The sequence below is a fragment of the Lepidochelys kempii genome, chromosome 8 (assembly GCF_965140285.1).
Source record: "Lepidochelys kempii isolate rLepKem1 chromosome 8, rLepKem1.hap1, whole genome shotgun sequence".
NCBI classification, from domain to species: Eukaryota; Metazoa; Chordata; order Testudines; family Cheloniidae; genus Lepidochelys; species Lepidochelys kempii.
In genome coordinates this window covers 78045994-78073743 of record NC_136387.1, presented here as the reverse complement: position 1 = coordinate 78073743, position 27750 = coordinate 78045994, and the positions used below count along the sequence as shown (strand labels likewise).

The following is a 27750-nucleotide window of genomic DNA, read 5'->3' as shown; positions in this document are numbered from 1 at the left end:
GGCGGGGGTGGTTAGCAAGATGCTCTCTTGCTGCTCCCACTGCGGGAGGGAGTGGAGAAAAACGGGCGAGCAGGTTAGGAGCCCAGCCTAGGGTGAGGTGAGCCGGGCCAGTTCCTAAACCGTCCTGCCCCGCTCCACAGAGGGGCCGCGCTCCTCCCCAGTCCTCGCTAATGAGCTCGGCATCTTGCAGGCAGGAGGCCCAGTGTGCGGGGTGTGAGCCTGCGGGATGAGCTGCGGAGAGGGGGCTGCTGCGGCAGGCTGGCTGCTGACGCTGCTGCTCACTCTGGCGGCGGGCCGGGGCGCTGCGGCGCTGCTGCGGGGCAATGGCTACGATGGGCTGCTTGTTGCGATTAACCCGCAGGTGCCAGAAGACCAGAAGCTCCTCGCAAGCATCAAGGTAAGAGGCCCCGCGTGAGGCCTCAGTTCTGCTCGAGCGCCTCCCGCAATACAAACCGGCTTCCCTGCAGCTTGAACAGTCCTATAGCTCACCCCCCAGAGTAGCACCAGTTCGGTAAGGCAGCAGCAGCAAGCCAGTGCAATGCTGGGTTGGACTAGTCCGTTTGTTGGCACACAGGCTCACTTCGCTTACACCCCCTTTGGCCTTCACCTCCCCTTGTGGGCTGCAGAAATGTCAGAGCTGAGCGGTTTTGTTTTTGAAAAGTCTGACCCTCCCCTAGGTTTTCACAAAGTATTTTTCACTGAAAGCTGCAAGGAATTCCTTGTCGCAAGCTCACAGGAATGAAGCAAACTCCTGACATTAATGGTGATGGGTATTTTAAAAAAAAGCCATGTGCAGTAATACACCAGTAACTGTGTTTCTGTTGATGAAGTTATTGCCTAGGTATAGATTCAAATAAAATGCACGTGGGGTGGCCCTGCGGAAGCCCAGGACATAGGGTATCACAATTTTTTTAGATAAAGACATCTGCTCTCGGAATCATAGTGAAGAAGTTCTATGGCCTGTGTTATAGTGGAGGTCAGACTAGATAATCACAACAGTCCCTTCTTGCCTTAGACTCTGTGAGTCTATGATGCGTTTAGTATTTTGCCAGCGCGTTGCTGCTATATTAATATCCTGGTGTTCATCTGAGAAGGTGGGGCCTTCAACAGGTCCAGAGTTTCAACATGAAAGGGAATCTGCAGTAACAGCTCCAAAGCCAGTTGTTCTCCTCGTTCCACTCCTGACTGATATTGTGAAAGTTAAGGCAATTATAATTGTCCAGACAAGTCCAGTGCAGTATGTGTGTATAACCTGTCTCAATAAAACTGACTTTAAGTGAGACTGTTCAAGCTTAATTTATACCGGCAAGTTGCACAAATGTTACGCTTTATTGTTTGCAGTTGTACTTATCACCATAAGGTGGTGTGACTAGTGGGTGAAGCCGAGGAGCAGGAGTCAGGTCTCAGTTTCTGGCTCTGACACTGATTCCCTCTGTAGCCTTGTTACGATCCTTAGGTGGCTCAGCTTATCAGTCTGTAAAGTGACAAGAACAACATTTAGTTTAACCTCACAAAGGTGCTGTGGGATTTCATTCACGTTTGGAAAGCACATGGCAATCCTTGGATGAAAACGCTATAAAAATGTGAAGTAGCCTCATTATATTTTCTTCTTCTGATTGTCCAGTAACTTTTCTACAGCTCTTGCTGTGCATAGTAACATACACCACTGACCTAATGCCCTAGTGACTCCAGTAAGTTTACTGTTTTTTTTTTATTTCATTTTATTACTAGGAAATGATAACTGAAGCTTCTTTTTATTTGTTCAATGCTACACAAAGAAGAGTCTATTTCCAGAATATAAAGATTTTAATACCTGCTACATGGAAAGCAAACAATTATGGGAAACCAAAACATGAATCATATGAAAAGGTAATATTTAAAGCCTGTCTTAGAAACTGAAGTACCGTCATGAGCATGTTTTAAACGTGAATGTTCCTTTTACCCCAAGGACTCTAAACATCCATTTCCACCATTGAGTCTGTCCCCTCCCCATGCCAGATACACACCCTCCGCCCGCAGTGTGCAAAAGCTATGTCACAGCACCAAGGACCTGCTGTTTGCTCCTCTTCTTGACCCCTTCTTTCACTCTTGACTATTTGGATGGCAAGAATGAAGGCTCATTAAGGCATTTCTGCATTTGACTTCCCCTTGACTGTCCTGTCTCCAGCTGAGGATGCTGCTCACCTGCAAAACCTCTGGACTATATCAGTATTCACAAGTAAAAAGTCACCCAGTGGGCAGGCTTGCTGTTCTGTAAATCCCACTTAAGTTTGTAGTTTGTGCACATTCCTTCATGCCCCTTGATAGCATTAAACCCAGAGATTCTCTGGATGTTTTTGTTTGCCTGTACCTACAGTTGGGGCAACTTCAATCTTCCCTACCAGTGTTATACAGCAGTGGTTCTCAGCCATGGGTCCAAGGCCCCCTGGGGGTCTGCGAGCAGGTTTCAGGGAGGACTGTCAAGCAGGGCCAACATTAGACTTGCTGTGACCCAGGGCAGAAAGCCGGAGCTGAAGCTGAAGCCTGAGCAACTCTAGCTTCACAGGGCCACCTGTGGCATGGGGCCCCGGGCAGTTGCCTTGCTTGCCTAATGCTGGCCCTGGCTTTTATATGCAGAAAACCAGTTATTGTGGCACGGGTGGTCCATGGAGTTTTAATAGCAGGTTGGCGGCGGTGAGTGGGGGGCTCACAAAGAGAAAGGTTTGCTTATTACTCTTGGCATATGTTTTCTGACTGGGGGGGAGGGAATATTAGAGAAAAATAAAGAAAAACTTGTTTGGCTAATTATTTGAATGAATGTTATCAATACTAGGCAAAAATAATATTAAAATGATTTCCAAAATAAGTTAATGTGTTTCTACTGTCACAGAGAGATAGAAAGTGTAAAATAGCACTTTTGAAAGGAAGAAACTGGCTACATACTAGAAAGGAAACAAGTATGAAAAGAGTATTATCAAGAAAATTGCACGTGTTATAGAAGTATTTGCTGGACTGTGGTGTCTCTGGTTATTGCTATATGTACAGTGACTGATTCCTATTTGCCTTAAGTCCATTTTACACACGGTAGTCATGTAAGGAGGCCTGAGTATGAGTATAAATGTAATTTTCTCCCACTTTAAGGCCCCTCTATTCTCCCAGAAAGGTGTAACGTGGCCTTAGTGTAAATGAAAGTAAGACTCCGAATGTTTTTGTTTATGATTTGTATTGTAATAGCACTTAAGGGTCCCAGTCACGGACCAGGACCCCTTTGTGCTAGACGCTGTACTTACACAGAACAAAATATTATTACACTTAATTCATTAAATATGACGTTTTTGTAATTTTAGGCAGAGGTCATAGTTGCTGCTCCTTATTGGAAACATGGAGATGAGCCATATACCCTACAATATGGAGAATGTGGAAGCATGGGAAAATATATACATTTCACCCCTAACTTCCTAGTAAATGATTATTTGATTGATGTCTATGGATCACGGGGTAAATTAACTAAATCATTCTTAATTTTCTGTTTTTATTCTCAGTTGTGTTCAGCAAAAGAGGTGTATCTGTGAGGATTCTCTATACAATAGGTGCTGTCACTTTCACGCATGTTGAAGTGCAATTACTAAGTATGCCAAGAGTCGTAATAATACTCGGTACTTGTATTGCTCCTTCCATTTGAAGATCTCAAATTGCTTTGCAAACATTAATAATGCCTCACACCACTGTGAAGTAGGTTATTAGGATCTCAGCACTTTGCAGGACTGAAATAATATTTCTCCCTCTCCCCCCGCCCAAAAATACACTTTATGTAGAGTAGCTAAACAATAGTCCAGGTTTGCCTCTCCTCAAACGTGTGGCCAAAAAATCATAGAAATGTACGTGAGGTCATATATCTAGTTGATTCTCTATGCGCCAGGGCATGCTTAAATATACCTATATCATCCCTATTAAAAATCATATGACATGATGAAATCCAGAGATGAGGTGGGTGAGGAAATTTCTTTTACTGGACCAACTTCTGTTGATAAAAGAGACAAGCTTTTAAGCTCAGGTCTGAAGAAGAGTTCTGAGAAGCTTATCTCTTTCACCAACAGAAGTTAGTCCAGTAAAAGTTACCTTACTCACTTTGTCTTTCTCATATCCTGGGACCAACATGACTACAATAACACAGCAACCACTTGTGACGTCCAACCAATTATAAATATGGAAAACTGATAGTATTCCAAAAATTATCTTTATCAAGATTATCCACTCATTACATGGGACATTGAAGTTAATTTTGTTAAATGCAAAAGCACACATTGAATGCAATGGTATCAATGACATAGGTAAGTATTCATCAGACTAAAAATGCTGAGTAGTCCCACTGACTTCATTGGGTCTACTTATGTGATTAATGCAAGTAGGATTTGGAGAAGTACTTACTGAGCTGGCTATGACAATGTTACCTCTTTCTCCTCCTAATAATTGACTTTCATGATTCATGGTTGTGCCACTTGTGAGTTTCCAGGTGATCATCTTTGCAATCACTTATGTGAGTGCCTGAGTAAGGGTTTGCAAGACTGAGTCCATGAACGTTAAGAAGTCAAGGAATGCTGAAGTTAAGGTTGTCATAGTAATATTAATTCATTTGCATCACATTATATATTTAAGCATACATGAAAAAGCTTAACTAGTAATCTAAAATATCATATATGTGTAACTGAAGACAAGTTAATTTTATCATGAGCACAAGGTAGGGTGTGAAACTGTCTGCCTTTGACTCACAGGAGGCAACTAACTTGGGGTCACTTCAATGGGAGTTGGATCTGGCCATTAACCTCTCTGTTTCTTTCAAGCATGGAAAATTAGAGCCCAAGCTGAACTTGGATTGTTTTGGTTGGTTGGGGTTTTTTTGAGCAATTCTCTTCTGAAGAAAGTCTGTCAGTCGAATAATGGTGTGTGAAAACTGTGGAAATTATTGAAAACTTTTTTCCGTTTCACTTTGGGTAAGACTGCTCCCCAAACACAGAACTCACATGATGAGCGTGGGGATGAGTGAGTGCCCATTGCAGAGAGATTGACTGAGAGATTTAACTTTTCTGTGAGTTTCAGTTCAGTGACTTTTTTCCATCAAATAGATGGGAAAATTCAAAGCCAAATTAGCTCTGCAATGGGCCCATTTTCAGAAGAAAATGTGTGCAAATTTTACACATAAGTACCATGTCTGAATTCGTAATAAAATGAAAAAAATGGAAAATTGCACAGTTGAACCCTTTGCTGCAAATGTTTCACAGATGTCTCTCTAGGAAGAACTACTTGCAAACCCTGTTAAAATTGTATAGGGATTTGCTTTTGTCCCATTCCCTCGGCACCTAGAGAACTCAGTTCACCTAACAGAAAATCAAGTACTGGTGCTTGGATGCATCAGGAACCTTAAGTCTTTAATTACTGTTTATTGTGCACCTTCTTACAATTTTTCAATGCATATTTAAAAAAAACCCTCTCATTGCACATCTGTGTCACTATAGGTTTAGTGCAAGCCCAGATATATAGTAAACTTAGAAGGTGATTTTCAAAGAAATAAAAGCCAAGATTTTCAAATGAGAGTGTCTAAAGTGAGCCATATTTAAGCACCAATATAAGTGTCTTGATTTTTTTAAAAAAATATTGAGCACCCACTCTCTCACTGTTCTACAGTGGGATTTGCTGGGTACTCAACACTTCTGAGCGTTACTATACATCCTTCCTTAGAAGTTTTTAAGGTCAGGCTTGACAAAGCCCTGGCTGGGATGATTTAGTTGGGGATTGGTTCTGCTTTGAGCAGGGGGTTGGACTAGATGACCTCCAGAGGTCCCTTCCAACCCTGATATTCTATGATTCTCTGATCTTTGCTGGTTGGTTTTATGTACAGTGATCTGCAATGACAAACAACTAGAATACATCTTACAGTACCCCTTCATTTTCCGTGTACTATTCCCACAGGTAGAGTTTTTGTCCATGAATGGGCCCACCTTCGATGGGGGGTATTTGATGAGTATAATAATGAAAAGCCTTTCTATATAACTGGACAAAATCAAGTTAAAGTTACAAGGTAATCGATCATTTTACTCTTTTAAATTCCAGTTCTGATGGCTTTAGAAATATGGGTTTCAGTAGGGTACCAATCTGGTTTGTTTCTGTAAACTTCTCAAGTGTCTCTTTTTCTCTTTGTGCCCATTTCACCCCACATAAAGATATCCTACCTACACTAATTAGTGCATATGAATTGTGTTAATTATTCTCCTTTCCTTGCTCCACGTTGCATTTTCCTCTCTTAACACTGTTGTGATTCGTGGTTTGTCAAGGACACAGAGCCTGATTTTCTACTGCATTGTTCCTGTAAGACTCAGAATTACTCTCAGTCTGGAGAAGCAGAGATTTAGCAATTCCCTTTCCTGTCACACCCCCCGCACCCAGCTATTTGACTGTCTGTCCGCTGCCTGTTCCTTTTCTCTGCTGCCTCCTTTTCTCTCTTCCCACTTTTTCTCTTTCCATTTTCCTAGTTGTCTTCTCTCTAATCCCTCCCAATATTCTGCAGGCTTTCTTTCCATTCTTTCTTCCAGAGCTTCTTGTGCTGGGCTAGTTTTTCCTCACCTTTTCTTTCATTACTGCCTCAGAACTGGTACCATCACTGCTACGTGACCTGCTCTTACCCAGTGGGATTGTCTCTGTTTCATCTTTTTTCTCCATGCTGCCTCTCTTCCCGTATGCCAGGACTGGATTAGAAAAAACAGCAACATGTTTTTACTTGTTAAAACTAGCACATTTTATCTGGAAGTCATTGAGAGACTATAACCATAAATCCACATGAAGCCATTTTAAGACAGTCACTTTTCAGAATGAAGTATTCACCATGAAATGCGTGAAAAGCAAGAATAAATTCTGCAAGATTAATATTTTTGATTCACTCAATGGATTAGAGTGACTGAGGAATCAAAAATAGTAGAACTGGTTCTTCCTTGTGTATTCCATGCTATGCTATGGAATACATTTCTACAAAAAACACCTCTTCAAACACATTCATTGTGTGTAACTCATTAAGGCCATGATCCTGCAATTAGGCTCTGCCCAGTGGACAACTGTATCATTAAAGTCAGGGTTCCCCTCATACCCATAATTGGGGCCTAACTCCAGTCAGGAAGTTCTAAATTATAAATATTCTTTCATTTCCAGGTGTGCAGCTGACCTTACAGGGATCTATGTCTGTGAAAAAAAATCCTGCACCGAAGGAAATTGTGTCATTAATGAGCTGACGGGCCTTTTTAAGGAAGGATGTGCATTTATTCCTGAGAGAACTCAAACTGCAAAGTCATCAATAATGTACATGCAAAGCTTATCATCTGTAAGTAGGTTTCAGAGTAACAGCCGTGTTAGTCTGTATTCGCAAAAAGAAAAGGAGTACCCCTTCTAATAACACCCTTCTAATAAATTGGTTAGTCTCTAAGGTGCCACAAGTACTCCTTTTCTTCATCTGTAAGTATAATCACATAAAAACAGATTTTTCTACAATCCACTCTACAGTTGCAAACATTAGACTTTATCCTTCTTTTAGAAATGCTAAGTTTGTTTAAACCTTTATCTCAGTAAACAAACTATTAAAAACATTGCTACCAATGAATCCTGAACTGTTTTCTATCTACTGATGTCTCAATTATATATGATATTCTACATTTTTATTATGGACTATCTTTTGGATCCCTGGTATATTTCACAAATCAGACTCTACTTTTCAAACTGTTATAGAAATGTACGTTGTATGCATTTGTGGATGTCACTAAACTAGGATTATATAAGTAAAGTTAAAAGAAAAGGAGTACCTTAGAGACTAACCAATTTATTTGAGGATAAGCTTTCGTGAGCTAAGCTCTGTAATCCTTACTCAGGCAAAAGCTCCAGTGATTTTCATTGGAGTTTTGCATAAATAAGGACTGGGCTCAGATTTTCTGTTTACTCATGATGTCTTAAATAATGCTTCTTACCTGGCACTGGCATGCTGGACATGAGAGGGAAACACACTGCCTAAGCAGTAATATTAGGTCAGAGGCCTTTCTGTGGGGCTGCAATAGTCTAGTGGATTGGGCACGTGACTGCACAAGAGAATTTCTAGGTTCTGTGCCACACTCTGCTGCTAATTTGGGTAGCTCGTTTAACCCGTGTCAGTGCCTCAGTTATTGCGTTGGTAAAACAGATATAATAAAGTTAACTGAAAGTGCTCCTGGCTCCTGTAGTAAAAGGCACTATGTAAGTCCAAATTATTATTTTTCTTACATCAGTATTTGTATTCTTGTGTTGCTGGCTTTATTTATTTGTTTCCCACTTTTAGGTGGTTGAATTTTGTAATGAAAGTAACCATAATAGAGAAGCTCCCAATCTGCAAAACAGAATGTGCAACTATCGAAGCACATGGGATGTAATAATAAGCTCTATGGACTTTAATAACACCCTTCTAAGGACCAACATCAGCCTACCACCTCCTCCTACCTTCTCATTGCTACAGAAGAGAGACCGAGTGATCTGTTTAGTTCTTGATGTTTCCCACAGCATGAATGGGGTAAATTGTCCCTCAGAAATATTTCTATCTGTTTATTGTAAACACATTTGACTTGTTTACATTGTGCATTGAAACACTTTAATCTATACTAATCTGGGACTATTTTTGCTGAAGAAATTTTCAATCCTGTTGCGCGTGCCCACGCGTATTTAAAAAACAACAAAAAAACGTGTATGGTAGTGATTATTATGGCTAAGATTTAGTCACGGTTATTTTTAGTAAAAGTGAGGGACAGGCAATAAACAAAAATTCATGGAGCCCCTGACCTGTCTGTGACTTTACTAAAAATAACCGGGATCAGGGCTAAGTTGGGGGGAGGAATAGAGTCTGGGGGGGACCCACAGGCCGAGCCCCCCCTCCCTGCCATGGCGGGGGGCACAGCTCCAGTTCCAGTGGCTGCAGCGGGAGGTGCAGCCATGGGGAGCACACAGCCCCCACTCTGGAGCTGGCTGCAGTTGTCAGCTGGGGGTGCGCGGCTGCCAAGACCCAACTGCGGTGGGGTGGGGTGGGGGAGGGCGCATGGCCCTGGGACTCAGCAAGGGGGGTGCACGGTCCCGCTGCAGCCCCTGATGGAAGCCGCGGAGCTGGAACACAGTGGGGGGCGCAGCCATGGGGAGTACACAGCTCCTGCTCTCGAGCTGGTCGCAGCTCCTGGACAGGGGCTCACAGCCCAGCTGCAGCGTTCCCCGCCCCAAGCCGCAGGGTGGGGGCTGCTTCCAGCCCCAGTTACAGGGCAGGGGTGCACAGTCCTAGATGGGAGAATGAAATTCAAAGACTGAAAACTGTGATAAAAATGTAAAATTAGCCTCTGATTAGCCTCAGTGTTTGGGTGTCCAACTTTAGGCAAGATATTGTTAGTCGTGGTGAGAAGTCACAAGTTCTCTTGGATTTTAATGGGTGCTTACCATCTACGAAAACCAGGCCCAAGGTGTCACAACCAGGCACTCAAGAGACACCTAAGATCTAAGGTCACTTTTAAAAATGTTTCCTTTTCTCTTTACTCCCCCAAATAAACAGGAACCCGAACCAGTACTCTCATGTATAACCTCCCTGACACCAACCCGTTCAAATGTTGGCTATGTTTGGATTTAGAATGCGTGACCCGTTGCCCCATTTTCCAGGTTATGGATGTAATTGGATCCAAAAGGTGGAAAAATATTCTGCTTCAAAAGATTTCTGAAGCAGAAATTAAGTCCCACTTCTAGCCCTGAGGTGGCTCCCCCTGTTAAGAGCTCAGCTAGGAAGCCCTTTATATATAAGCTATCTGCATATAGCAGTGGTTCTCAACCTATTTACCCCTGTGGGTGGCCCTCAATGTATTATGTGGGCCACAAGTGATACTCCCTGTATAGCCCTGGGGATGTCACATGGGGTGCAGCTGTGTGCTCATTGGGCTGCAGGTTGAGAACCACTGACATATAGACAGATATACATGGCTTTTATGCAGAACTCTTATAATACTTGCTATTCTTTCAGGCTCCCACTTATGGTTGCTGCCATTCTCTTGGGCTCTCTCCTGCCAGTGGGGGGTTGCTGGAACAGGCTACCATTTCTTCCAAGAGTACGTCTACACTGGAAGTGTGCTTCCCATCTTAGGCAGAGAGACACGTGCAAGCTCTGCTCCAAATAGCATAATAAACAGAGCAGTGTAGCTGGAAGTAGCACATGTGACCTCTCAGGCTAGTGACTTGAGTACAAACCTGCCCAGACTCTCTGGGTACCTACTTGGGTGGTTAGCCTGATATGTGCTACCCCTAGGGTTGCCAACTTTCTGATCACACAAAACCAAACACCACTGCTGTGCTCCTTCTCCGAGGCCCTGCCCCTGCTCACTCCATCCCCACTCCCTCCATCACTCACTCTCCCCCACCCTCACCCCCAGCCCAATGAAAGTGACACGGGACTGGGGTCTGGGAGTGGGTGAAAACCCTGGTTGGGGGTGAGGGCTCCTTGATGGGGCCAGAAATGAGGGGTTCAGAGTGCAGTGGGGATCCCTGGGCTGGGACAGGGTGTTGGGGTGTGGGAGGAGATGAGGGCTCTGGCTGGGGGTGTGGGCTCAGGGTTGGGGCCAGAGATGAAGGGTTTGGAGTACGAGGGGGGGGGGCTCCAGGCTGGGCAGGGGTGCAGGCTCCAGGAGGGAGTTTGGGTGTAGGAGGTGATTCCGACCTGGGGCAGGAGATTAGGGAGTGTGGGGTCCAGGAAAGAGTTTGGGTGTGGGAGGGGGTTAGGGTTGCAGGCTCCAGCCAGGCAGCACTTACCAGAGGCAGCTCCCGGAAGTGGCCGGCATGTCCGGCTTCTAGGTGCAGGGGTGGCCAGATGGCTGTGTGTGCTGCCTGTCCTTGCAGGAGCCACCCCCGCAACTCCCATTGGCCATGGTTCCCGGCCAATGGGAGCTGCAGGGGTGGCGCTCGGGGCAGGGTTTGCATGCAGAGCCTCCCTGGCCACTCCCTGCACCAAGGAACCGGACATGCCGGCCACTTCCGGGAGCCGCTTGGAGCCAGGACCAGCAGGGAGTCTGCCTTAGCCCTGCTGTCCCACTGACCGGACTTTTAGCAGCCCAGTCAGCTATGATGACCAGAGCCACCAGGCTCCCTTTTCAACAGGGTGTTCCGGTCAAAAAACGGACACCTGGCAACCCTAGCTACCCCTGGCTACACTGCTATTTTTAGTGTGCTATCTCAGCCAGTCTGTCTACTGGAGCTGGGAAACATGATGCCAGCTGCACTGTAAATATACCCTGAGAACTGTAGCAGCCTGGCACTCCTGACTGCTAGCACTACCCACACTCATCTCACCATTACCTTGAGTCCCCACTGTCTGTCTGTTCTATACATCTCTTGTTTCTCATAATATGCTTAGATTGTAAATTCTGTTGGGGGCAGGAACTGTATTTTTGTTATGCATATAGGGTGCCTACTAGCACAGGGCCCTGCTTTCTGACTGGGGCCTATAGGCACTGCCACAATACTCCTACCACTGCTAATTTTAATAAAGTAGAACTACAAATCCCAGAAAACCTTGCCCTGGAATCTGTTCCCCCTGGTGTTTTGTGTGTGAGGGAGAAGGGTCAGCTGCCATGTTGATAGAAGATATGCCCATTGGAGTACGAGGAAGTATGGGGGTACTTTTAATCCCTTAGGGTCCCATTTTTTTGCTTCCAATCAAGAAAGGAATTCCTTCCCATCTCAACTGATTCCCTCTCACTGTTTAACTGGACTACTACAGGCAGGAATCCTGAGTAATAGAGCTGCTTTCCTGCAATCAGCCCACCAGCCAGCCTCTCACGACTCTACCATGGCTGCCCTTCTACTCATTGAATAAGAAACCTGCTAAGGCAATATCTAATCTAACTCCCTTTTCTTCACTGAACATGACAGCAGGCAGCTGGGACCATCTGTAAATACCTAGGACTGTTCCAGCCGAACCACGGCTGTTACAGCTCTGTGATTTCCATTGACTCCGTTAACGTAAGCGGAACAGGGATTGCCTGTGTAGCTGATCCTGTACCAGACTTCGTACTGCAGGGCTCATTTGTTTCATCCTGCCTTTGGGGTATAGGCTGACATAGGGGGTTTTAGCATTTGACTATCCTGCTGCTAGGTAAAGCTGATGGATCTGCAAATTTGGTTTTGTAATTTTAAATAATTGGTATGGCATGCAGAGCCTGTCCCAGCGCACCTTTTATTCTAAATTGAAACTAGTTTTTGAATATGCAGTATTTTATGCTGTTTTTCTCTAAGATGCTGTCCTTTTCAGCAGATAATTTAGAAGTGCCCGGTTTCATTATTGTGAATTATTAATAGCACTGTTTGCTTTGAACGTTTTATATGTAGGATGATCGGATCAATCGACTGCGTCAGGCAGCAGAATTGTATCTACTGCAAGTTGTTGAAGACAATTCCTATGTTGGTATTGTCACCTTCAATAACGAAGGAGAAATCAGAAGTCAGTTGCGTCAAATAGTCAACAAAGACATACGGAAAGAACTTGCTTCTTACCTACCTACTGCTGCACCTACTGGAGGAACAAACGTGTGTGTGGGTCTGCAGCTGGGATTTGAGGTGAAGTAGTGCAAGCACTGTTTCTGTTTGCATCACTTGTGAAGTCACTAATTATGAACATTTCTGGGTTTTTGCTGCAATATCAAATGGAGTCTGTTGATTTATAATGTTTATAAATAACTTTTATTGGTTTTCCACTATACATACCATACATTTACAGCCTACTATCATAATTAATAAAAATTGGAGATTTCAAGTCAGGGTATTAGGTTTTTTTTTAAATAACTTTTCCCTTTAATTAGTTTACATTTGCACAGTCATTCAGAGGCTTAATGATCTGTATTTTAACATGCAATTTTAAAACTAGAAATCACCCAAATGAAAAGTTTCTGAACTCTCCAAAACTCTTTCATCTACTATTGAAAGTGCAGTTCTGCTTTGACAAGTGATTAAACAGCAATGGTACTACTTGCTCAGCAGACCTGCTCCCTGTATGTACTCAGAGTCATATCTGCCAACACTAATGACTAAAATACATGTAATTCCATTATTTCTTGTGCATCAACAGCTCCAATCAGTTGCACCTATGCAAACACACGGAAGATTGCATGGGTTTAGCCAAGGTCATAATTTGGCCAGCAAAATCTTTATTACTGGTGGAGGTGAATTAAAAGGAAAGAATTCAGCTTGACATTCAGAGTCAGCAGTGTTGATGGATAAAAATAAATACAATAAAAAACAGCTGAGCACATTTGATATGGAAATCCTTTGAGAGAAAACAAGCCTAGAACCCCTGGATGCTATTTAATGGTATTTGTGTCCTGCACAAGTACACTGGGAAGGGGGTAAAGTTGAAGGGGTTCCCTGTGCTCATTCCTTCTGAAGTTTACCTATACAGGACATTCTTAATTTAGCCCATATTATTTCTTCACTTCATAACATAATGGATACCAAATGCAGATAAATTGATGAATATAAGGGCACTTGCATTATGTTTGCTTTGATATACTTTCTCTTACAATGCCATTTTCCTGTACCTGAATGTGCAGAGCATATAATGTACATTTTTCATATTAATACTTAGTGCTCTATTATCAGGTGATTAAAAACCAAGAAGGAAATATATATGGTTCTGAAATTATATTACTGACAGCTGGAGAAGACAGTGGGATAATTGAATGCTTTTCTAACGTAATTAACAGTGGATCTATCATTCACACCATTGCTTTTGGCCCATCTGCTGCTAAAGAAGTTGAACAATTAGCCCATGAGACAGGTAAAAAAAAAATTTTTTTTTAAACAAACCATGTCCCCAGTCCTCTAAACACTTAGCTCAAGTAGTAAAGTAAACAGAGTAAAGTTAAGTAAATATATAGATGTTTGCTTGACTGTGGTGCTGTCCCTCTTGTGTTTGTTTAAAACAATCTATGGTTGTTTGCAGTGTTGTTGTAGCTGTCTCTCTTAAACAATCTGGGCAACTATGTAGGTAGTCTCGCCATACTCCAAAGGAACTACTACTAAAGAATACTGCTTTTGCAGAGCTGAGCTGATAATTCATAATGAGTAGTTTGTCAATTTTTCCCTTTTTATTTTCTGTTTGAAACGTCCATGAGCAGACTTCAAGACTCTCACATTTAAACATTATTCAAAATTATTTGCAATTTTCTTATTCCTATACAATTGCTCACTAACAGTTCGTTCCAAATATTTAACATACTGATTTTTGTGTTGCATTGGTAAGATAGATAAGTCATGTGGTAATGTTTCTTTTCCTTGATTGGATGGCTTATTTAACTAACTTATATGGCTAGACTCTGAGTATTTTAGCAGAATATAAAAATGAAAATTGGATTTCAGTGAATAGAGAAGCCTCAAGCTTAAAATTCCATTTTCCATCTCAACCACTTAGATGCCTGAGATCAGTGAGACAAACTGTATGAGTAAGGTCCATTTGTCTTAGGTGAAATTAACCCTTGTGTGGAGGGCCACCCCAATGATTGAAGTGGGATTTAATGTAGACCTTGTGTTGGGCCTCTTTACAAAGGTGAATTTTATTCCATGTGAATGTATGTTACAGGGTCAGATCCAGGGCCTAAGTTCTAAGTTTCCAAAAGTGAACATTAATTTTTGGTGCCTCAGTTTTTGCGTAGCCATCATTACATGGTTAGGGTTGCATAGTCTAATCCCTACTCACACAAATAGCCTTATTAAAGACAAAGGGTCTAATTATGTAAGAACTCACCAGCATGAGTGAGGGCACCAGCATCTGGCCCTTTGTTTTAAACTGGGCACTCACAAATGGAGGCATGCAAAATCATTAGTCACTTTTGAAAGTGCTGATCACCCATACCTCTGTTTTAAATCAGTAGGACCGTTGGGGGCTGAACACCTTTGACAATTAGGCCAAATATGTCTAAAGCTACTGGGCACTAAAAAAATTGTGACGTCCATAAAAATGAGGCCACTTTTGGAAACCTGGCCCTAAATGTCTAAGCAGGGTCCAATCCTGTAATCCTTATTCATGCAAAAAGCCTTCGTCACAAGTTGTCTCATTTAGTAAGGCTAAGAGGATTGGGTCTGTAATGCAGTTGGAATGCATCCTGTAAATAATGTAAAATGACTGCTACGATTTTTAAAATAAACAGAGTCATTAAGAGATGGTACGTTCAGATTGTCACTCTGATTAGATCTATTTTGAAAGCCATGGGAGAGCTTTTAGTCACAAGATTGTTAAAGTCCCTGTTTATGTTGTGTAGCAATTCTCATGTTTCTTTGAAAATGTTGGGCTAAGATTCTTGTGGCGAGTTCATTGTATATCAGTTAAATCTGGGATCATATATCAAGTATGTCAAAAGACTCTACAATAGCTAAAATTGAGTTTCTATTACAAAATAAAAACCGGTTTCAGAGTAACAGCCGTGTTAGTCTGTATTCGCAAAAAGAAAAGGAGTACTTGTGGCACCTTAGAGACTAACCAATTTATTTGAGCATGAGCTTTCGTGAGCTACAGCTCTCTTCATCGGATGCATACCGTTTTCATGGTATGCATCCGATGAAGTGAGCTGTAGCTCACGAAAGCTCATGCTCAAATAAATTGGTTAGTCTCAAAAATAAAAACCATATTCTATTTCAGGGGGCTTAACGTTTTTTGCCTCAGATAGACTGGACTCCAATGACCTAATTGATGGTTTCAGCGCAATTTCATCAGGGAGTGGAGATACTTCCAGTCATTCCATTCAGGTCTGTCTTGTAACCAGTTTTAATGCTTTGGTTTCCCAGTTTATTGACTAGCACTGCAGCATTAGTAAAACTTTTGTATGATACTGTATACATTTATTTTGAAAGAGGCACAGAAGTAGTAATTAAGAGAAACCAGTTCAGGCTAAATAAGAATTGAACCTCCTGTAAGGTTTTGATCAATTCACAAACCCTTCTTTTTCCCCTTTGCATCTTTCCTACATGTCAGTCCACAGCAAACTTCTCTAACCCTCCCTTTGCTGTGACCACCACTCTCACCTTTACAGGACAGCAGATGGGCCTAGCTGGGTTTGTGCTAGGCACCGTTCTGTCCACTTTGAGTTCTTGTACAATGTGCTGTGCTTTAGCATTTTACCACAAGCTCTGCACCATGCTAGAGCACATGCACTTCTTCATATGGAGGTGTGCAACGGTTTGCAGCAGGTTCAGCGAGGCACCATGCATCACCTAGTGGTACAAACAGAGGCTCAAGAGGAGAGAGGAGTGTCTCCACCATGAGCTTCTTTTGTCGGTGTGCAGAGAAGGGTGTGGAAATAGATTGCCAAGAGTTCCATCTGAATCAAACTTTTTAATCATATCCAGTGTCGTCCTTACTACTAACAACATGGCTGTAGAACAACGTGACTATGCCCGCATCTGGAATATTGAATACAACTTTGGTACTCTGCAGTATAAAGTAGATATTGTAGGGAAGAGTGAACAAAGTGTAACTAGAAAGCTCTGAACACTGAAGGATTTGTCATACAAATAGATATGAAGGAATCTGAACTTGTAATACAGAAAAACAAAGAAGCTTTTTTAAAGGTAATGTGCTAATGATTTAAAGGAGGAAATATGCAGATACTGTCAGAAGAGTGGCATGTATTAGAACATTGACTCTCAATAAGAGGGCAGGGATAGGATACAGAGGGACCTAGCCAAATTGGAGGATTGGGCCAAAAGAAATCTGATGAGGTTCAATAAGGATAAGTGCAGGGTCCTGCACTTAGGACGGAAGAACCCAATGCACAGCTACAGACTAGGGACCGAATGGCTAGGCAGCAGTTCTGCGGAAAAGGACCTAGGGGTGACAGTGGACGAGAAGCTGGATATGAGTCAGCAGTGTGCCCTTGTTGCCAAGAAGGCCAATGGCATTTTGGGATTATAAGTAGGGGCATAGCGAGCAGATCGAGGGACGTGATTGTCCCCCTCTATTCGACATTGGTGAGGCCTCATCTGGAGTACTGTGTCCAGTTTTGGGTCCCACACTACAAGAAGGATGTGGATAAATTGGAAAGAGTCCAGCGAAGAGCAACAAAAATGATTAGGGGTCTGGAACACATGACTTATGAGGAGAGGCTGAGGGAACTGGGATTGTTTAGTCTGCAGAAGAGAAGAATGAGGGGGGATTTGATAGCTGCTTTCAACTACCTGAGAGGTGGTTCCAGAGAGGATGGTTCTAGACTATTCTCAGTGGTAGAAGAGGACAGGACAAGGAGTAATGGTCTCAAGTTGCAGTGAGGGAGGTTTAGGTTGGATATTAGGAAAAACTTTTTCACTAGGAGGGTGGTGAAACACTGGAATGCGTTGCCTAGGGAGGTGGTGGAATCTCCTTTCTTAGAAGTTTTTAAGGTCAGGCTTGACAAAGCCCTGGATGGGATGATTTAATTGGGGATTGGTCCTGCTTTTGAGCAGGGGGTTGGACTAGATGACCTCCTAAGGTCCATTCCAACCCTGATATTCTATGATTCTAAGAAAAGGAGGATATTCTGAACACACAATTATGTCCAATCCTCAGCCGGTGTAAATAAGTTTAGCTTCATTGAATATGGGCATCTGGACAGATAAAACATGTGCTGCTCTAACTACCCTCCCAGTGTGGATGAAGATACACCAGTATAAAAGTGTTTACACTGATACAGCTATTCCCACACTGGAAAAGGAATAAGCTATCCTAGTATAAGACACCTTTATACCAGCTTAACTGAGTCCACACTACAATTGTACTGGTATAACTATTTTGGTAAAATATCCCATCCCCTGACTTTCAAGTGTAGACCAGGCCTTAAATGGAGCGATAGTGATTTACACCAACCAAGGATCAGTTCCATAGTAATTTATAATTAATAAGGCTAATAAACAGCTACAGCAGCAGAGACAAAATGGAAAAAAATGCCCCGTTCCTTGATCACTTTCCAATTATCACCAGATTAGGCTAATGAGAACTAAACAATGACATCACAGTAAACAGAAAGGAAAAAGACCATCCAGGAACCATGGCACACCCGAAGAATGGGCACCTATCTCCTCCCTGCTGTCTTTATTTTTATGCCTTACTCCACACTGAGCTCTCTGTCAGCACTCAACAAATAATTAATAACAGAAGAGGCCTTTTCCAGCCCTAGTACTTGCCTTATGTGAAAGATCACACGAGTACACCAACTCCTCCATATTTAGACAGCCAAAGAAAGTTTTTTGCAATTGACTGAGCAACAGTATTCTTAAGTCCTATTACAAATAACACTGCACAAAGGAGTGCTACATTTTAGCAGCTCTGTCTTTTAAGAACATAAGAATGGCCCTGCTGGGTCAGACCCATGGTCCATCTACCCCAGTATCCTGTCTTCTGACAATGGCCAGTGCCAGATGCTTCAGAAAGAATGAACAGAACAGGGCAATGTATTGAGTGATCCATCCCCTGTCATCCAATCCCAGCTTCTGACAGTCAGAGTCTTAGGGATTGCATGCATGACCACCTTGGTTAATAGCCATTGATGAACCTATCCTCTATGAATTTACTGAATTCTTTTTTGAACACAGTTCTGCTTTTTGCCTTCACAACATCACCTGGCAACAAGTTCCACAGGTTGACTCTGTGTTGTGCAAAGAAGAAGTACTTCCTTATGTTTGTTTTAAACCCATTGATTATTAATTTAACTGGGTGACCCCTCTTCTTGTGTTATGAGAAGGAGTAAATAACACTTCCTTATTCGCTTTTTCCACACCATTCAGGATTTTATAAACCTCTCTCATATCCTCACTTTTCTAAGCTGAACACTCCCGGTCCTTTTAATCTCTCCTCATATGGAAGCTGTTCTGTATCTGTAATCATTTGTGTTGCCCTTCTCCGTACTTTTTCCAATTCTAATATATCTATTTTGAGATGGGGCAACCAGAACTGCATGAAGTGTTCACAGTGTGGGCGTAGCATGGATTTATGTAGCGGCATTGTGATGTTTTCTGTCATCTTATCAATCCCTTTCCTAAAAGTACCTAACATTCTCGTAGCTTTTTTGACTGCTGCTGCAAATTGAGCAGATGGTTTTTGGAGAGCTAAACAGTGGCGCCAAGATCTTTCTTGAGGGTAACAGCTAATTTAGACCCCATCCTTTAATGTGTTTTGTTGGGATTGTTTTCCAATATGCATTAATTTGCATTTATCAACACTTAATTTCATCTGTCATTTTGTTGCCTAGTCATCCAGTTTTGTGAGATCCTTTTGTAATTTTTTGCAGTCAGCTTTGTAACTTTTGCATTCCCCTATCTTGAGTAATTTTGAATCATCTGCAAACTTTGCCACCTCACTGTTTTACTAATTTTTCTAGATCATTTATGAATATGTTGAGGTGCACGGTCCAGTACAGATAGATAGGGGACCTCACTATTTACCTCACTTCACTTTAAAAACTGACCATTATTTCCTATGCATTGGTTCCTATCTTTTAACCAATTACTAATCCATGAGAGGACCTTCCCTCTTATCCCATGGTTACCTACTTTGCTTAAGAGCCTTTAGTGAGGGACCTTTTCCAAAGGCTTTCTGAAAGTCTAAGTACACTATGTCCACTGGATCATCCCAACATATATTTGAGCTTGTCAGAAATTCCATCTAGCAGAGGGAATTGTGTGCACCATTTTGGGAAGAAAGCCATTGGGCCTGAATATCCTTTCATTTATACCAGTGTAACTTCTCAGATTTCAGTGGAATTACTGCTAAAATATGCTCAGAGCAAGAGGGAAAATTATGAAGACAAATGTCTTACGACGTATTTTGTCCTATTTAAGCATCAGATTTTATTTTTAAGGGTAAAATGGAAGGGTTTTTTTATTCTAGTTATTCTGGTTTTATTTTTTTTCTCTGGTAGATTGAAAGTGCTGGTGAAAGGACTGAGAGCTGTAAGCTGTTTAGTAGGACAGTGACGATTGATAGCACAGTCGGAAAGGATACCTTCTTTGTAGTAACGTGGCAGACCGCTGAACCACCAAAGATCACTCTCCTTGATCCCAATGGAAAAAACTACACCAATAAGGACTTTGAGGTTAATACAGTGTTGCAGGTAGCTCGTCTCCAGATTCCAGGAATTGCAGAGGTAGAAATTAACTTCTCTCTTTTGTCATTTGATCAAAACCAAATAATTTGTGTGAAACATGAATTATTTAAATTGCATTCACATATGGAATAATTGAGCAGAATGTGATATGATGACTCTGCCACATTGCAATTTCATGACCTTTTATTTTACCCACTGAGCTGAAAAATAGGTCTCTTTAGATTTAAAAGAGACTTTAAAGCTTATACTCATTTTATTTTCACTTCCTTTACAGTAGAATTCACCTCCACATCCCCAGCCCCTCACTGCTATGCAGGGGATCCATTTTCTTCCTTTTTATTTCTCTGTCTGATATGTAGCACCAAAAGGATTGAAATGATTTGTTAAAATTTACAAAGCCATAATTGAAAAGAACCTGCACTTCAAAAACATCAAGTTAAAAGGCTTAAGAACAAAGGAGAAGGAGAGATGAAAAGGAGCATGTGAAGACTGAACTAATCCAGCATGTGTAATTCCTTTTGAAACACTCACAAAATTAATGCATGTTAAAGTTACTAACAAGATTTGTTAAAACAATGACATCCAGTGCATCAGATTTTTGTTAAAATTTTATATATTTCCTAATTATTCTTCTGAGCACTCAGACTCCATGAGACTAGAGGTGCTGAATTTTATAACAATGAAGGGCATGAATCTGTAAACCCTTCTTCACGGGAGTAGCCCTTACTCATACGAGTAATCCATTGAGGTCAAAGGAGACTACTTCAATGAGTAAAAACTACTCATGTGAAAGGCTTTTTAAAATCACATTCTGTGACAAATTCTGTCACTCTTAGTCATGTAGAGTAATATTTACTCAATTATTTAAACAAGGCAATTGGAAGGGTAAGGTACTCAGCACGAGTAAGGATGTCAGAATCAGGCCCAAAATTAAAATTTTGATCACCGGGGGGTGTTGGATCATATTAAAGAAGTTCTGTATTAAAATCACAAATGAGTTTGATTCCCCATAGTTTAAATTCCAGGGTATTACTAATTAAGAGGTCTCTTGGTTTTTTGTTTTGTTTTTTGTTTCTCTCCCTCTATGTGTGAAACCTGCAAGCTGCTAATTGCGTTAGTACATTCTAAGACAGAGTCTGTTCTCAAAGCAATTCACACAGAGAGAGACTCAAAGCAATACTCTGTAACAACAGAAACAGCACCCAGAGATCCCCGCCCTTTTGTTGTATTAACAATTGTGATTAAAATAGAGATAGAGGATGTATGTGGATGGATGCTTGGTGTGGATAATAACTGAATGATCAGGGAGGTGCCAGCCTAAGAATCCAGTGTCCATCGGCTGAAGAAGGCGTCAAGTGGAAATAACCAGAGGACCCCCTGGAGGGCAGACTGGAATCCACCCAACAGCCTCAAGAATGGGAGAACCAAAGAACAAGATAACATCAAGCAGCACGGAGCTGTCAGGAATGTGCCATCTGCTGATTGATTCAGCAACAGCATGATGAAGCAATTCCCATAGACTGGCATAGGAAGAAATTCCTATAAAAATGGACTCTAGAAAGTGAGAACTTTGGGGTCTGATTCTGCAAACCAACTTCCAGGAGCATCAGATGAGCATCTGAAAAGGCCCTGCTCCCTCCTCATGTCCAGGCCACCTGGCCAGTGGCTTGGCATGAGCAACTCTAAGGCTGGTAACTATGATAACAACTTTGCAGAACTTGTGTGTGTGTGTTTGTATGAATGAATGTGTGAATAAATATGAGATTGAATGGAATGTTATAGCTATAACTAACTGCTTACTATGATTCTTTCTGTATCCACAATAAATGTGGTATTTTGCCTTTTCCCCTTTAATAAGATCCTGCTGGTTTTTATTTTGTTGGTATAACAGGGGGTTCTTTAATTTTAAAATATTGTTTTTCAGGTTGGGGAGTGGACCTACGCTCTCATGAATACTCACCTGTCCCCTCAAGCTCTAACTATGACAGTGACTTCCCGAGCAGCAAACTCTACTATACCTGCAATAACTGTGAAAGCCCACATGAGTAGTGATAGAAACGAATACCCTAGATCGATGGTTGTTTATGCACGAGTCAGTCAAGGACTTTCACCTATTCTTGGAGCAAATGTAACTGCCATTATCAAACCGGGGACTGGAGATCCAGTTGTCTTGGGACTTTTAGACAATGGTGCAGGTAACAAGGCTGTTGTGACACGTGTTGCAATTTTACAAAATAAAATCAAAGGGCTATCATAATTGCTAATGCATTGTATGATTTTTAAACAATATGCTGAGAGATATTGGCCCTGATTTCAATCTCACTTACATGAGTGCAACTGACATTAGTGAAATTACTCCTAGTTTAGGTTCCTATTCTGCAAAGCACTTCAGCATGCGCTTAATTAAAAGCATGTGAATAGTCCCATTGAAGTCTTAACGGAGTTCTGGTGTATATTGTATTTGACTGAGGGCCCAGTCCTCTACTCCCCTTCAAATGGAGGGACATGGATGTTGATCTGTACTTGTAGTATCAAGCCTTTAAGAGCCAATAACGCCAAACACACATTACTTCTCAGTAATAAGTATTTGCAGGATCAGGCCCTTAAACTGTTAGCTCCTCAGGGCAAGAAACTTGAGCCTGATTCTCCCGTGCCTTGCACCTGGTGCAATCGTTTGCATCCATGTGAAGTGGATGTAAAACATCACCATTCTGATTTAGTAGCATTCACACCCATTATACATTTGCTTTGCACCACTTTAAATGACTATGTGAGGTGCAAGGCACTGATAAATCAGTCTTTGTCTATGTATTTTGTGAAGTGATATGTATCTCTGTGCTGCACCATACTTATTATAAAGGCCTTCTATAGACAGTTGGTAATTATCACTTCATAATTTTATTGACTGACATTTCTATAAATTGGAAGGTGATTTATACATTGTTTTCTTTTGTGTAATTATCTAGCATTTACTGCTATGATGAATCTAATCCCAGTTACATCACCACTTATTTAATTTACTCGTTGCTGTCATCCTTCGAGCTAAGGCCCCAGTCAAAATCCAGTTGATGTCACTGGGACTCTATGTGGAAATAAGAGCCCATGCCTGAAAATCCCTTTGTAGGACTGAGACCTAAGTGTTTGTTTGCAGCTTCTCCTCTGGACCTTTATTTATTTATTTATTTATTTATTTCCCTGTCCCCAACCTCCTCAAATATCCCTCAGTGTGGCTAGCTGTTGCTTCAGAAATGACACTTAGCTTCTTGCTTCTGCAGTGTGTGGCAACTGAATCTGCTGTAACAATTTCTGAAAGCACAGATTATATGTGAGAGGCACCCAGGAAAAGTAAAGATTTTAATGTGAATGGTGCTCTTGACTTGTCCTCTGTTATATGCAATTTGTGTGACTACACTTGCTACTGAATCATACACACATTTGGCTTTTTGGCATCTTCAGCAATTTTAATGTTGTATAGCCAAGGAAACAAATGTGCTCTGGGATGTCTTTTGCTGGTATAGAAGGCCTTCCAGAACAGGCTGTAACTAGTGTTTTATATTTATCAAGTCATCACCTGCCAACAGTGATGTGCTACCAACAATAAACAAGGGTTCCCATAAAAATTTTACACTGCGAGCAATGTGCTTACAGGAAGGAAGTGTGAGGGAATTAGGAACCAATTCTTTCTCATAACAGTGAGAAAGAAGGCACTACCAATTGGCTCACAAACTTTAGTTACCTGTGCTTTAATGGAAATGGGTATACTTACTTAATGAAAAATGTGTTACATATAACTGATAGTGTAGCACAGGAGTTTTTTGAAGTGTTGGTTGTGGATGAAGATTTAAATGGGGGTAATCTGGGAAATTTCTTGCAAATATCTATTGTGTGGTGCATTCCAAGGCAAAATGTATGTTCTTTGTGCAGCCCAGGGATCTGTTCTCTCCGAAAGCGATGGGTTAGCCATATACAAAAAGGGAATAAACTCCATCATAAACAGAAAAATCATCCCAACCTCCCTTCAATCTTTGGCAGAATTTTAATAAAGACCTCCCTGGAGCTCCCTCCAGTTGCATAACCGTGCCTGTTGAAAGCACAATACCTGCATAGTTGTCTTTTAACTGAGCAGTGTGGCTTGATCGTGTGGCCTTTTTCTGACAGTGGTCTGACTTTGGCTCACTTAGCTTTAATGATATAGTTGTATGATCATCCATGCTGGGAAGCAATAGGCCCAGGAGATGAAAATACCTTAACTCTTCCATGCTGAGAAATCAGTTGTTCCCTCAGTCAACATCCCTCAGGGTGATAAGCAAGCATTCTAGCTTCCGACTGCATTCTTTTGGTCACTTTATAAACAGCCTGTGTAAAATTATTCTCTGATTTTGTACAGCACCAAAGTTAATGGAGTTGCATGGGTTATAAGTCAGAACAGAATTTCTCTCCATCCCTGCCTTTTAGTTTCCTTCTAACAATGAAGAACGAACTAATGCAGTAATTTCTTTGTGCTCATTCTGTTTTTTCTGTCTAGGGTCAGACATTGTCAAGAATGATGGTGTCTATTCCAGGTACATCTATTCTTTTTCTGAAAATGGCAGATACAACTTGAAAGTATGTGTTCAACGAGCTAGCAAGACTGTCAGACCACACCCCATAGTGCCATGGAGTCATTCTATGTATATACCCGGTTACATAGAAAATGGTAAGATGGAGTAATGCGGGGTGAGGCATGTAAAACAAGCTCCATTGTGAATACACTGGAATAAATAACTGCATCACATTCTCTCAAACACTGTTAAAGGGCATTACAGCATTGGCATCCTTGCTAAGAGATCTTCATAAGTATAAGGATCGGCCCGGCTGGATGATATTAGTTTTGGATGCTTTTCAGAAATTGTTTTAACTGAATTCTGCCCTTTCTACACAGGAGCAAAAAAGGGGTAGTTAAATCAGTGTTTAAAGTAAGTTTAAAACCATTATTTCCTAGAACACTACTTTCGTAATGTAGATGGCACCTTAGAAGGAATAAATCCACACGGATTTATGTTTTTGCCTGTGAAAAAAGCAGATGTTGGAAGTTCTCCTGCCTCTACATCTGTAAAGTGCCATGTACCCCAATGGCACTGGAAAATCATAATCAATCATCTTACATGCAGAATTGTTATAAAGGTTTAGCAAATGTCAAACACTTATCATTTTATGCTGAGTCCCAACAACTTCACTTAGGTATTATTTTCATTCTCATTAATTCAGTATTCTTGAAGATACAGAGCACATACTATGGAGTGATTCCGGTCTCTCAGCTCCACTGAGTTCAATGGAAACAACAAGGAGTCCGGTGGCACCTTAAAGACTAGTTTGGGGGGGGGGGGTTACCCACGAAAGCTTATGCCCAAATAAATCTATTAGTCTTTAAGGTGCCACCGGACTCCTCGTTGTTTTTCTGGACACAGACTAACATGGCTACCCCTCTGATACTTGAGTTCAATGGAGTTACTCCTGATTTACAGCAGTATAAGTGAGATCAGAATGGGGTCATTATATCTTCAGACCTCAATAATGTGAAAATATTGAGACAAGTCCAGTTGTGGGTGAGGTTTTATGTTAGTGTTTTTTTTGTGTATGTGGCTGTAGGTAAGATCCAGATGAACCCACCAAGACCCTCCGTTATCAGTAATGAAGATATTCAAACCAGAGCCGGTGGCTTCAGCAGAACAGCCTCAGGAGGCTCCTTCATAATGTCTGCAGTTCCGACTAGACCCCATAATGATGTGTTTCCACCATGTAAAATTATTGATCTTCATGCCAGAACAGCCAACGATATGATTATTTTATCATGGACAGCATCAGGGGATGATCTTGACCAGGGGCAAGGTATGTTCGATGGTTTCTCGCTTGTCATCTGATTGCAATGAAATTGCAGTGATGGAAACAAATTTTCGCTGGTTCTGCTTAACTCTGCTCACAAAAACTTGCAAGCACAACCAGAGAAAACACACCTTATTTTCAAGTGTCCATACAGGTTTTGCCTGTGCAAACCAATATACTTCTGAAGCATGAGAGCAAGTGAAGAAACTTTCTGAAATTTTTACCCAATATTTCTATGGTGTTGATATGAAAAAAAAATAAAAAAGGTCATTATGAACCAGTATGCTATCTATAAATGACCTATATGTGCCATTCCTGTCACTCAGCATGAAACACAGCACACAAAAGATTTTTGGGAATTTGATTCTATTGAAATCAATAGGAGTTTTGCCATTAACTTCAATGGGGCCAGGATTTCACTACAGGTTTTGGGGTGATTTTGGACTAATTAGGCCAGTGCATTTTAAAAGAATTGCAAAAGTGGTGCTTGCAATTGTGATGGAAGGCTTTACCTTCACAATATTGTTGTATTGCTTTCTGAGCAGCCACAGAAGGGAGCCATGTGTCTCCAAATGTGAAGGGAGAGAGTGAAGTGAAGAGCGAAAGCCTTTGACTCAATAATTTTACTGTAATTTTACTTCTTTATTCTAGGCTGAATTGAGTGAAATTGGTAGGGCTGCGAGGCTTTGGGTGAGGACAGAATTAGTCCATTCTGGCTATTAATTCCAATGTTGTGAATCTTTGTCTTCAGTGAGATTTCAAGTTCACAAATGTTTCCACAAGTCTCCCTCAAGTTAGCAGAGCAAGTGTTCTGTTATGGGATCTGTCCAGCATGCAACCTTCACTATTCAGATGGTTGAATAGGGTAACTGGAATAGGTGCTCACTTGTGCTGCTAACAATTTGACTGCTTCTAAAGGAACAGATCAACAGTTTTAATTACAGGGTTAAATACATGCTGTATAATTTCTATTGACATATTTCCATTTTCAGCTGCAAGTTACGAAATAAGAACAAGTGAAAGTCCTCTGGAACTAAGAGATAACTTTGATAAAGCTATTCTGGTGAATACTTCTGATCTGACACCTCAGCATGCTGGGTACAAGGAAATATTTGTATTTAAACCAGAAGCTTTTGCAACAGAAAATATCACCATCATCTATGTGGCTGTACGTGCCATTGATAAAGCTTCCCTGCACTCTGATGTATCCAATATAGCACAAGCAGTGAAATTTGTTCTCCCAATGGATTATCTCACTGGTAATATTGAGTACAGTGTTTCAAGGATAGCGTTGCTTGGATTTGGGTTACTAACAGCAGTTTGCCTTATTACAAGTGCAACCATATGTGCTTTAAAGAAAAAGAAGAAAGTGGTTATCACAGAAACGGCAACAACTCTACTGTGACTTAAGGTGAAAGTTTGGATGATGTCTACTTATTTTTCTAGTAGCTGTTTTGATTGTTTTTTCAGAAGCTACATAAAAATAATTGCTCTAGTACAGAAAAGGGTGTATAAAAATAATTGTAAAGCCATAATGCAGAACAGTATGAAATGCTGTGATTTAGTAGTAGTATCATACTGCATGTACACCGCATGCCTGAATGGTCTGGTCCAATTAAAACTACATTATACGTACTGCATATATACACCCTAAACTCATGCCACTAAAAGCTTTATGCCACTTGATTACATATTTTTATGTATATACTATGATGAAAATCTGTAATTAAATTATCTCATTAAATGTCTTAAATCTATATGCAAA

General features: G+C 41.3%; 1 protein-coding gene across 3 annotated transcripts; it reads left to right on the top strand.

Annotated features, from left to right (window-relative positions):
• LOC140916107 (calcium-activated chloride channel regulator 2) lies at nt 1-27750 on the top strand. Of its 3 annotated transcripts, XM_073357164.1 has the most exons (14): nt 1-397; nt 1732-1869; nt 3327-3477; nt 5947-6055; nt 7177-7345; nt 8327-8554; nt 12388-12615; nt 13654-13831; nt 15689-15795; nt 19938-20162; nt 22048-22318; nt 24649-24819; nt 25752-25991; nt 26978-27750. In XM_073357164.1, exons 1-14 carry the CDS (start codon nt 227-229, stop codon nt 27388-27390), a joined length of 2799 nt encoding a protein of 932 aa, XP_073213265.1. In that variant the 5' UTR covers nt 1-226; the 3' UTR covers nt 27391-27750. The 3 variants fall into 3 exon arrangements, with proteins under 3 accessions (XP_073213265.1, XP_073213266.1, XP_073213267.1); XM_073357165.1 differs by lacking the exons at nt 3327-3477; nt 5947-6055 and adding an exon at nt 3522-3569 and having other exon boundaries at nt 318-397; nt 1779-1869; XM_073357166.1 differs by lacking the exons at nt 1-397; nt 3327-3477; nt 5947-6055 and having other exon boundaries at nt 1845-1869.

Coding starts and splice junctions, on each gene's coding strand:
- LOC140916107 (XM_073357164.1), top strand. CDS start 227: ATGAGCTGCGGAGAGGGGGCTGCTGCGGCAGGCTGGCTGCTGACGCTG. Junction 24,820..25,751: donor ACCCGGTTACATAGAAAATG/GTAAGATGGAGT, acceptor ATGTGGCTGTAG/GTAAGATCCAGATGAACCCA. Junction 25,992..26,977: donor TGATCTTGACCAGGGGCAAG/GTATGTTCGATG, acceptor TTCCATTTTCAG/CTGCAAGTTACGAAATAAGA.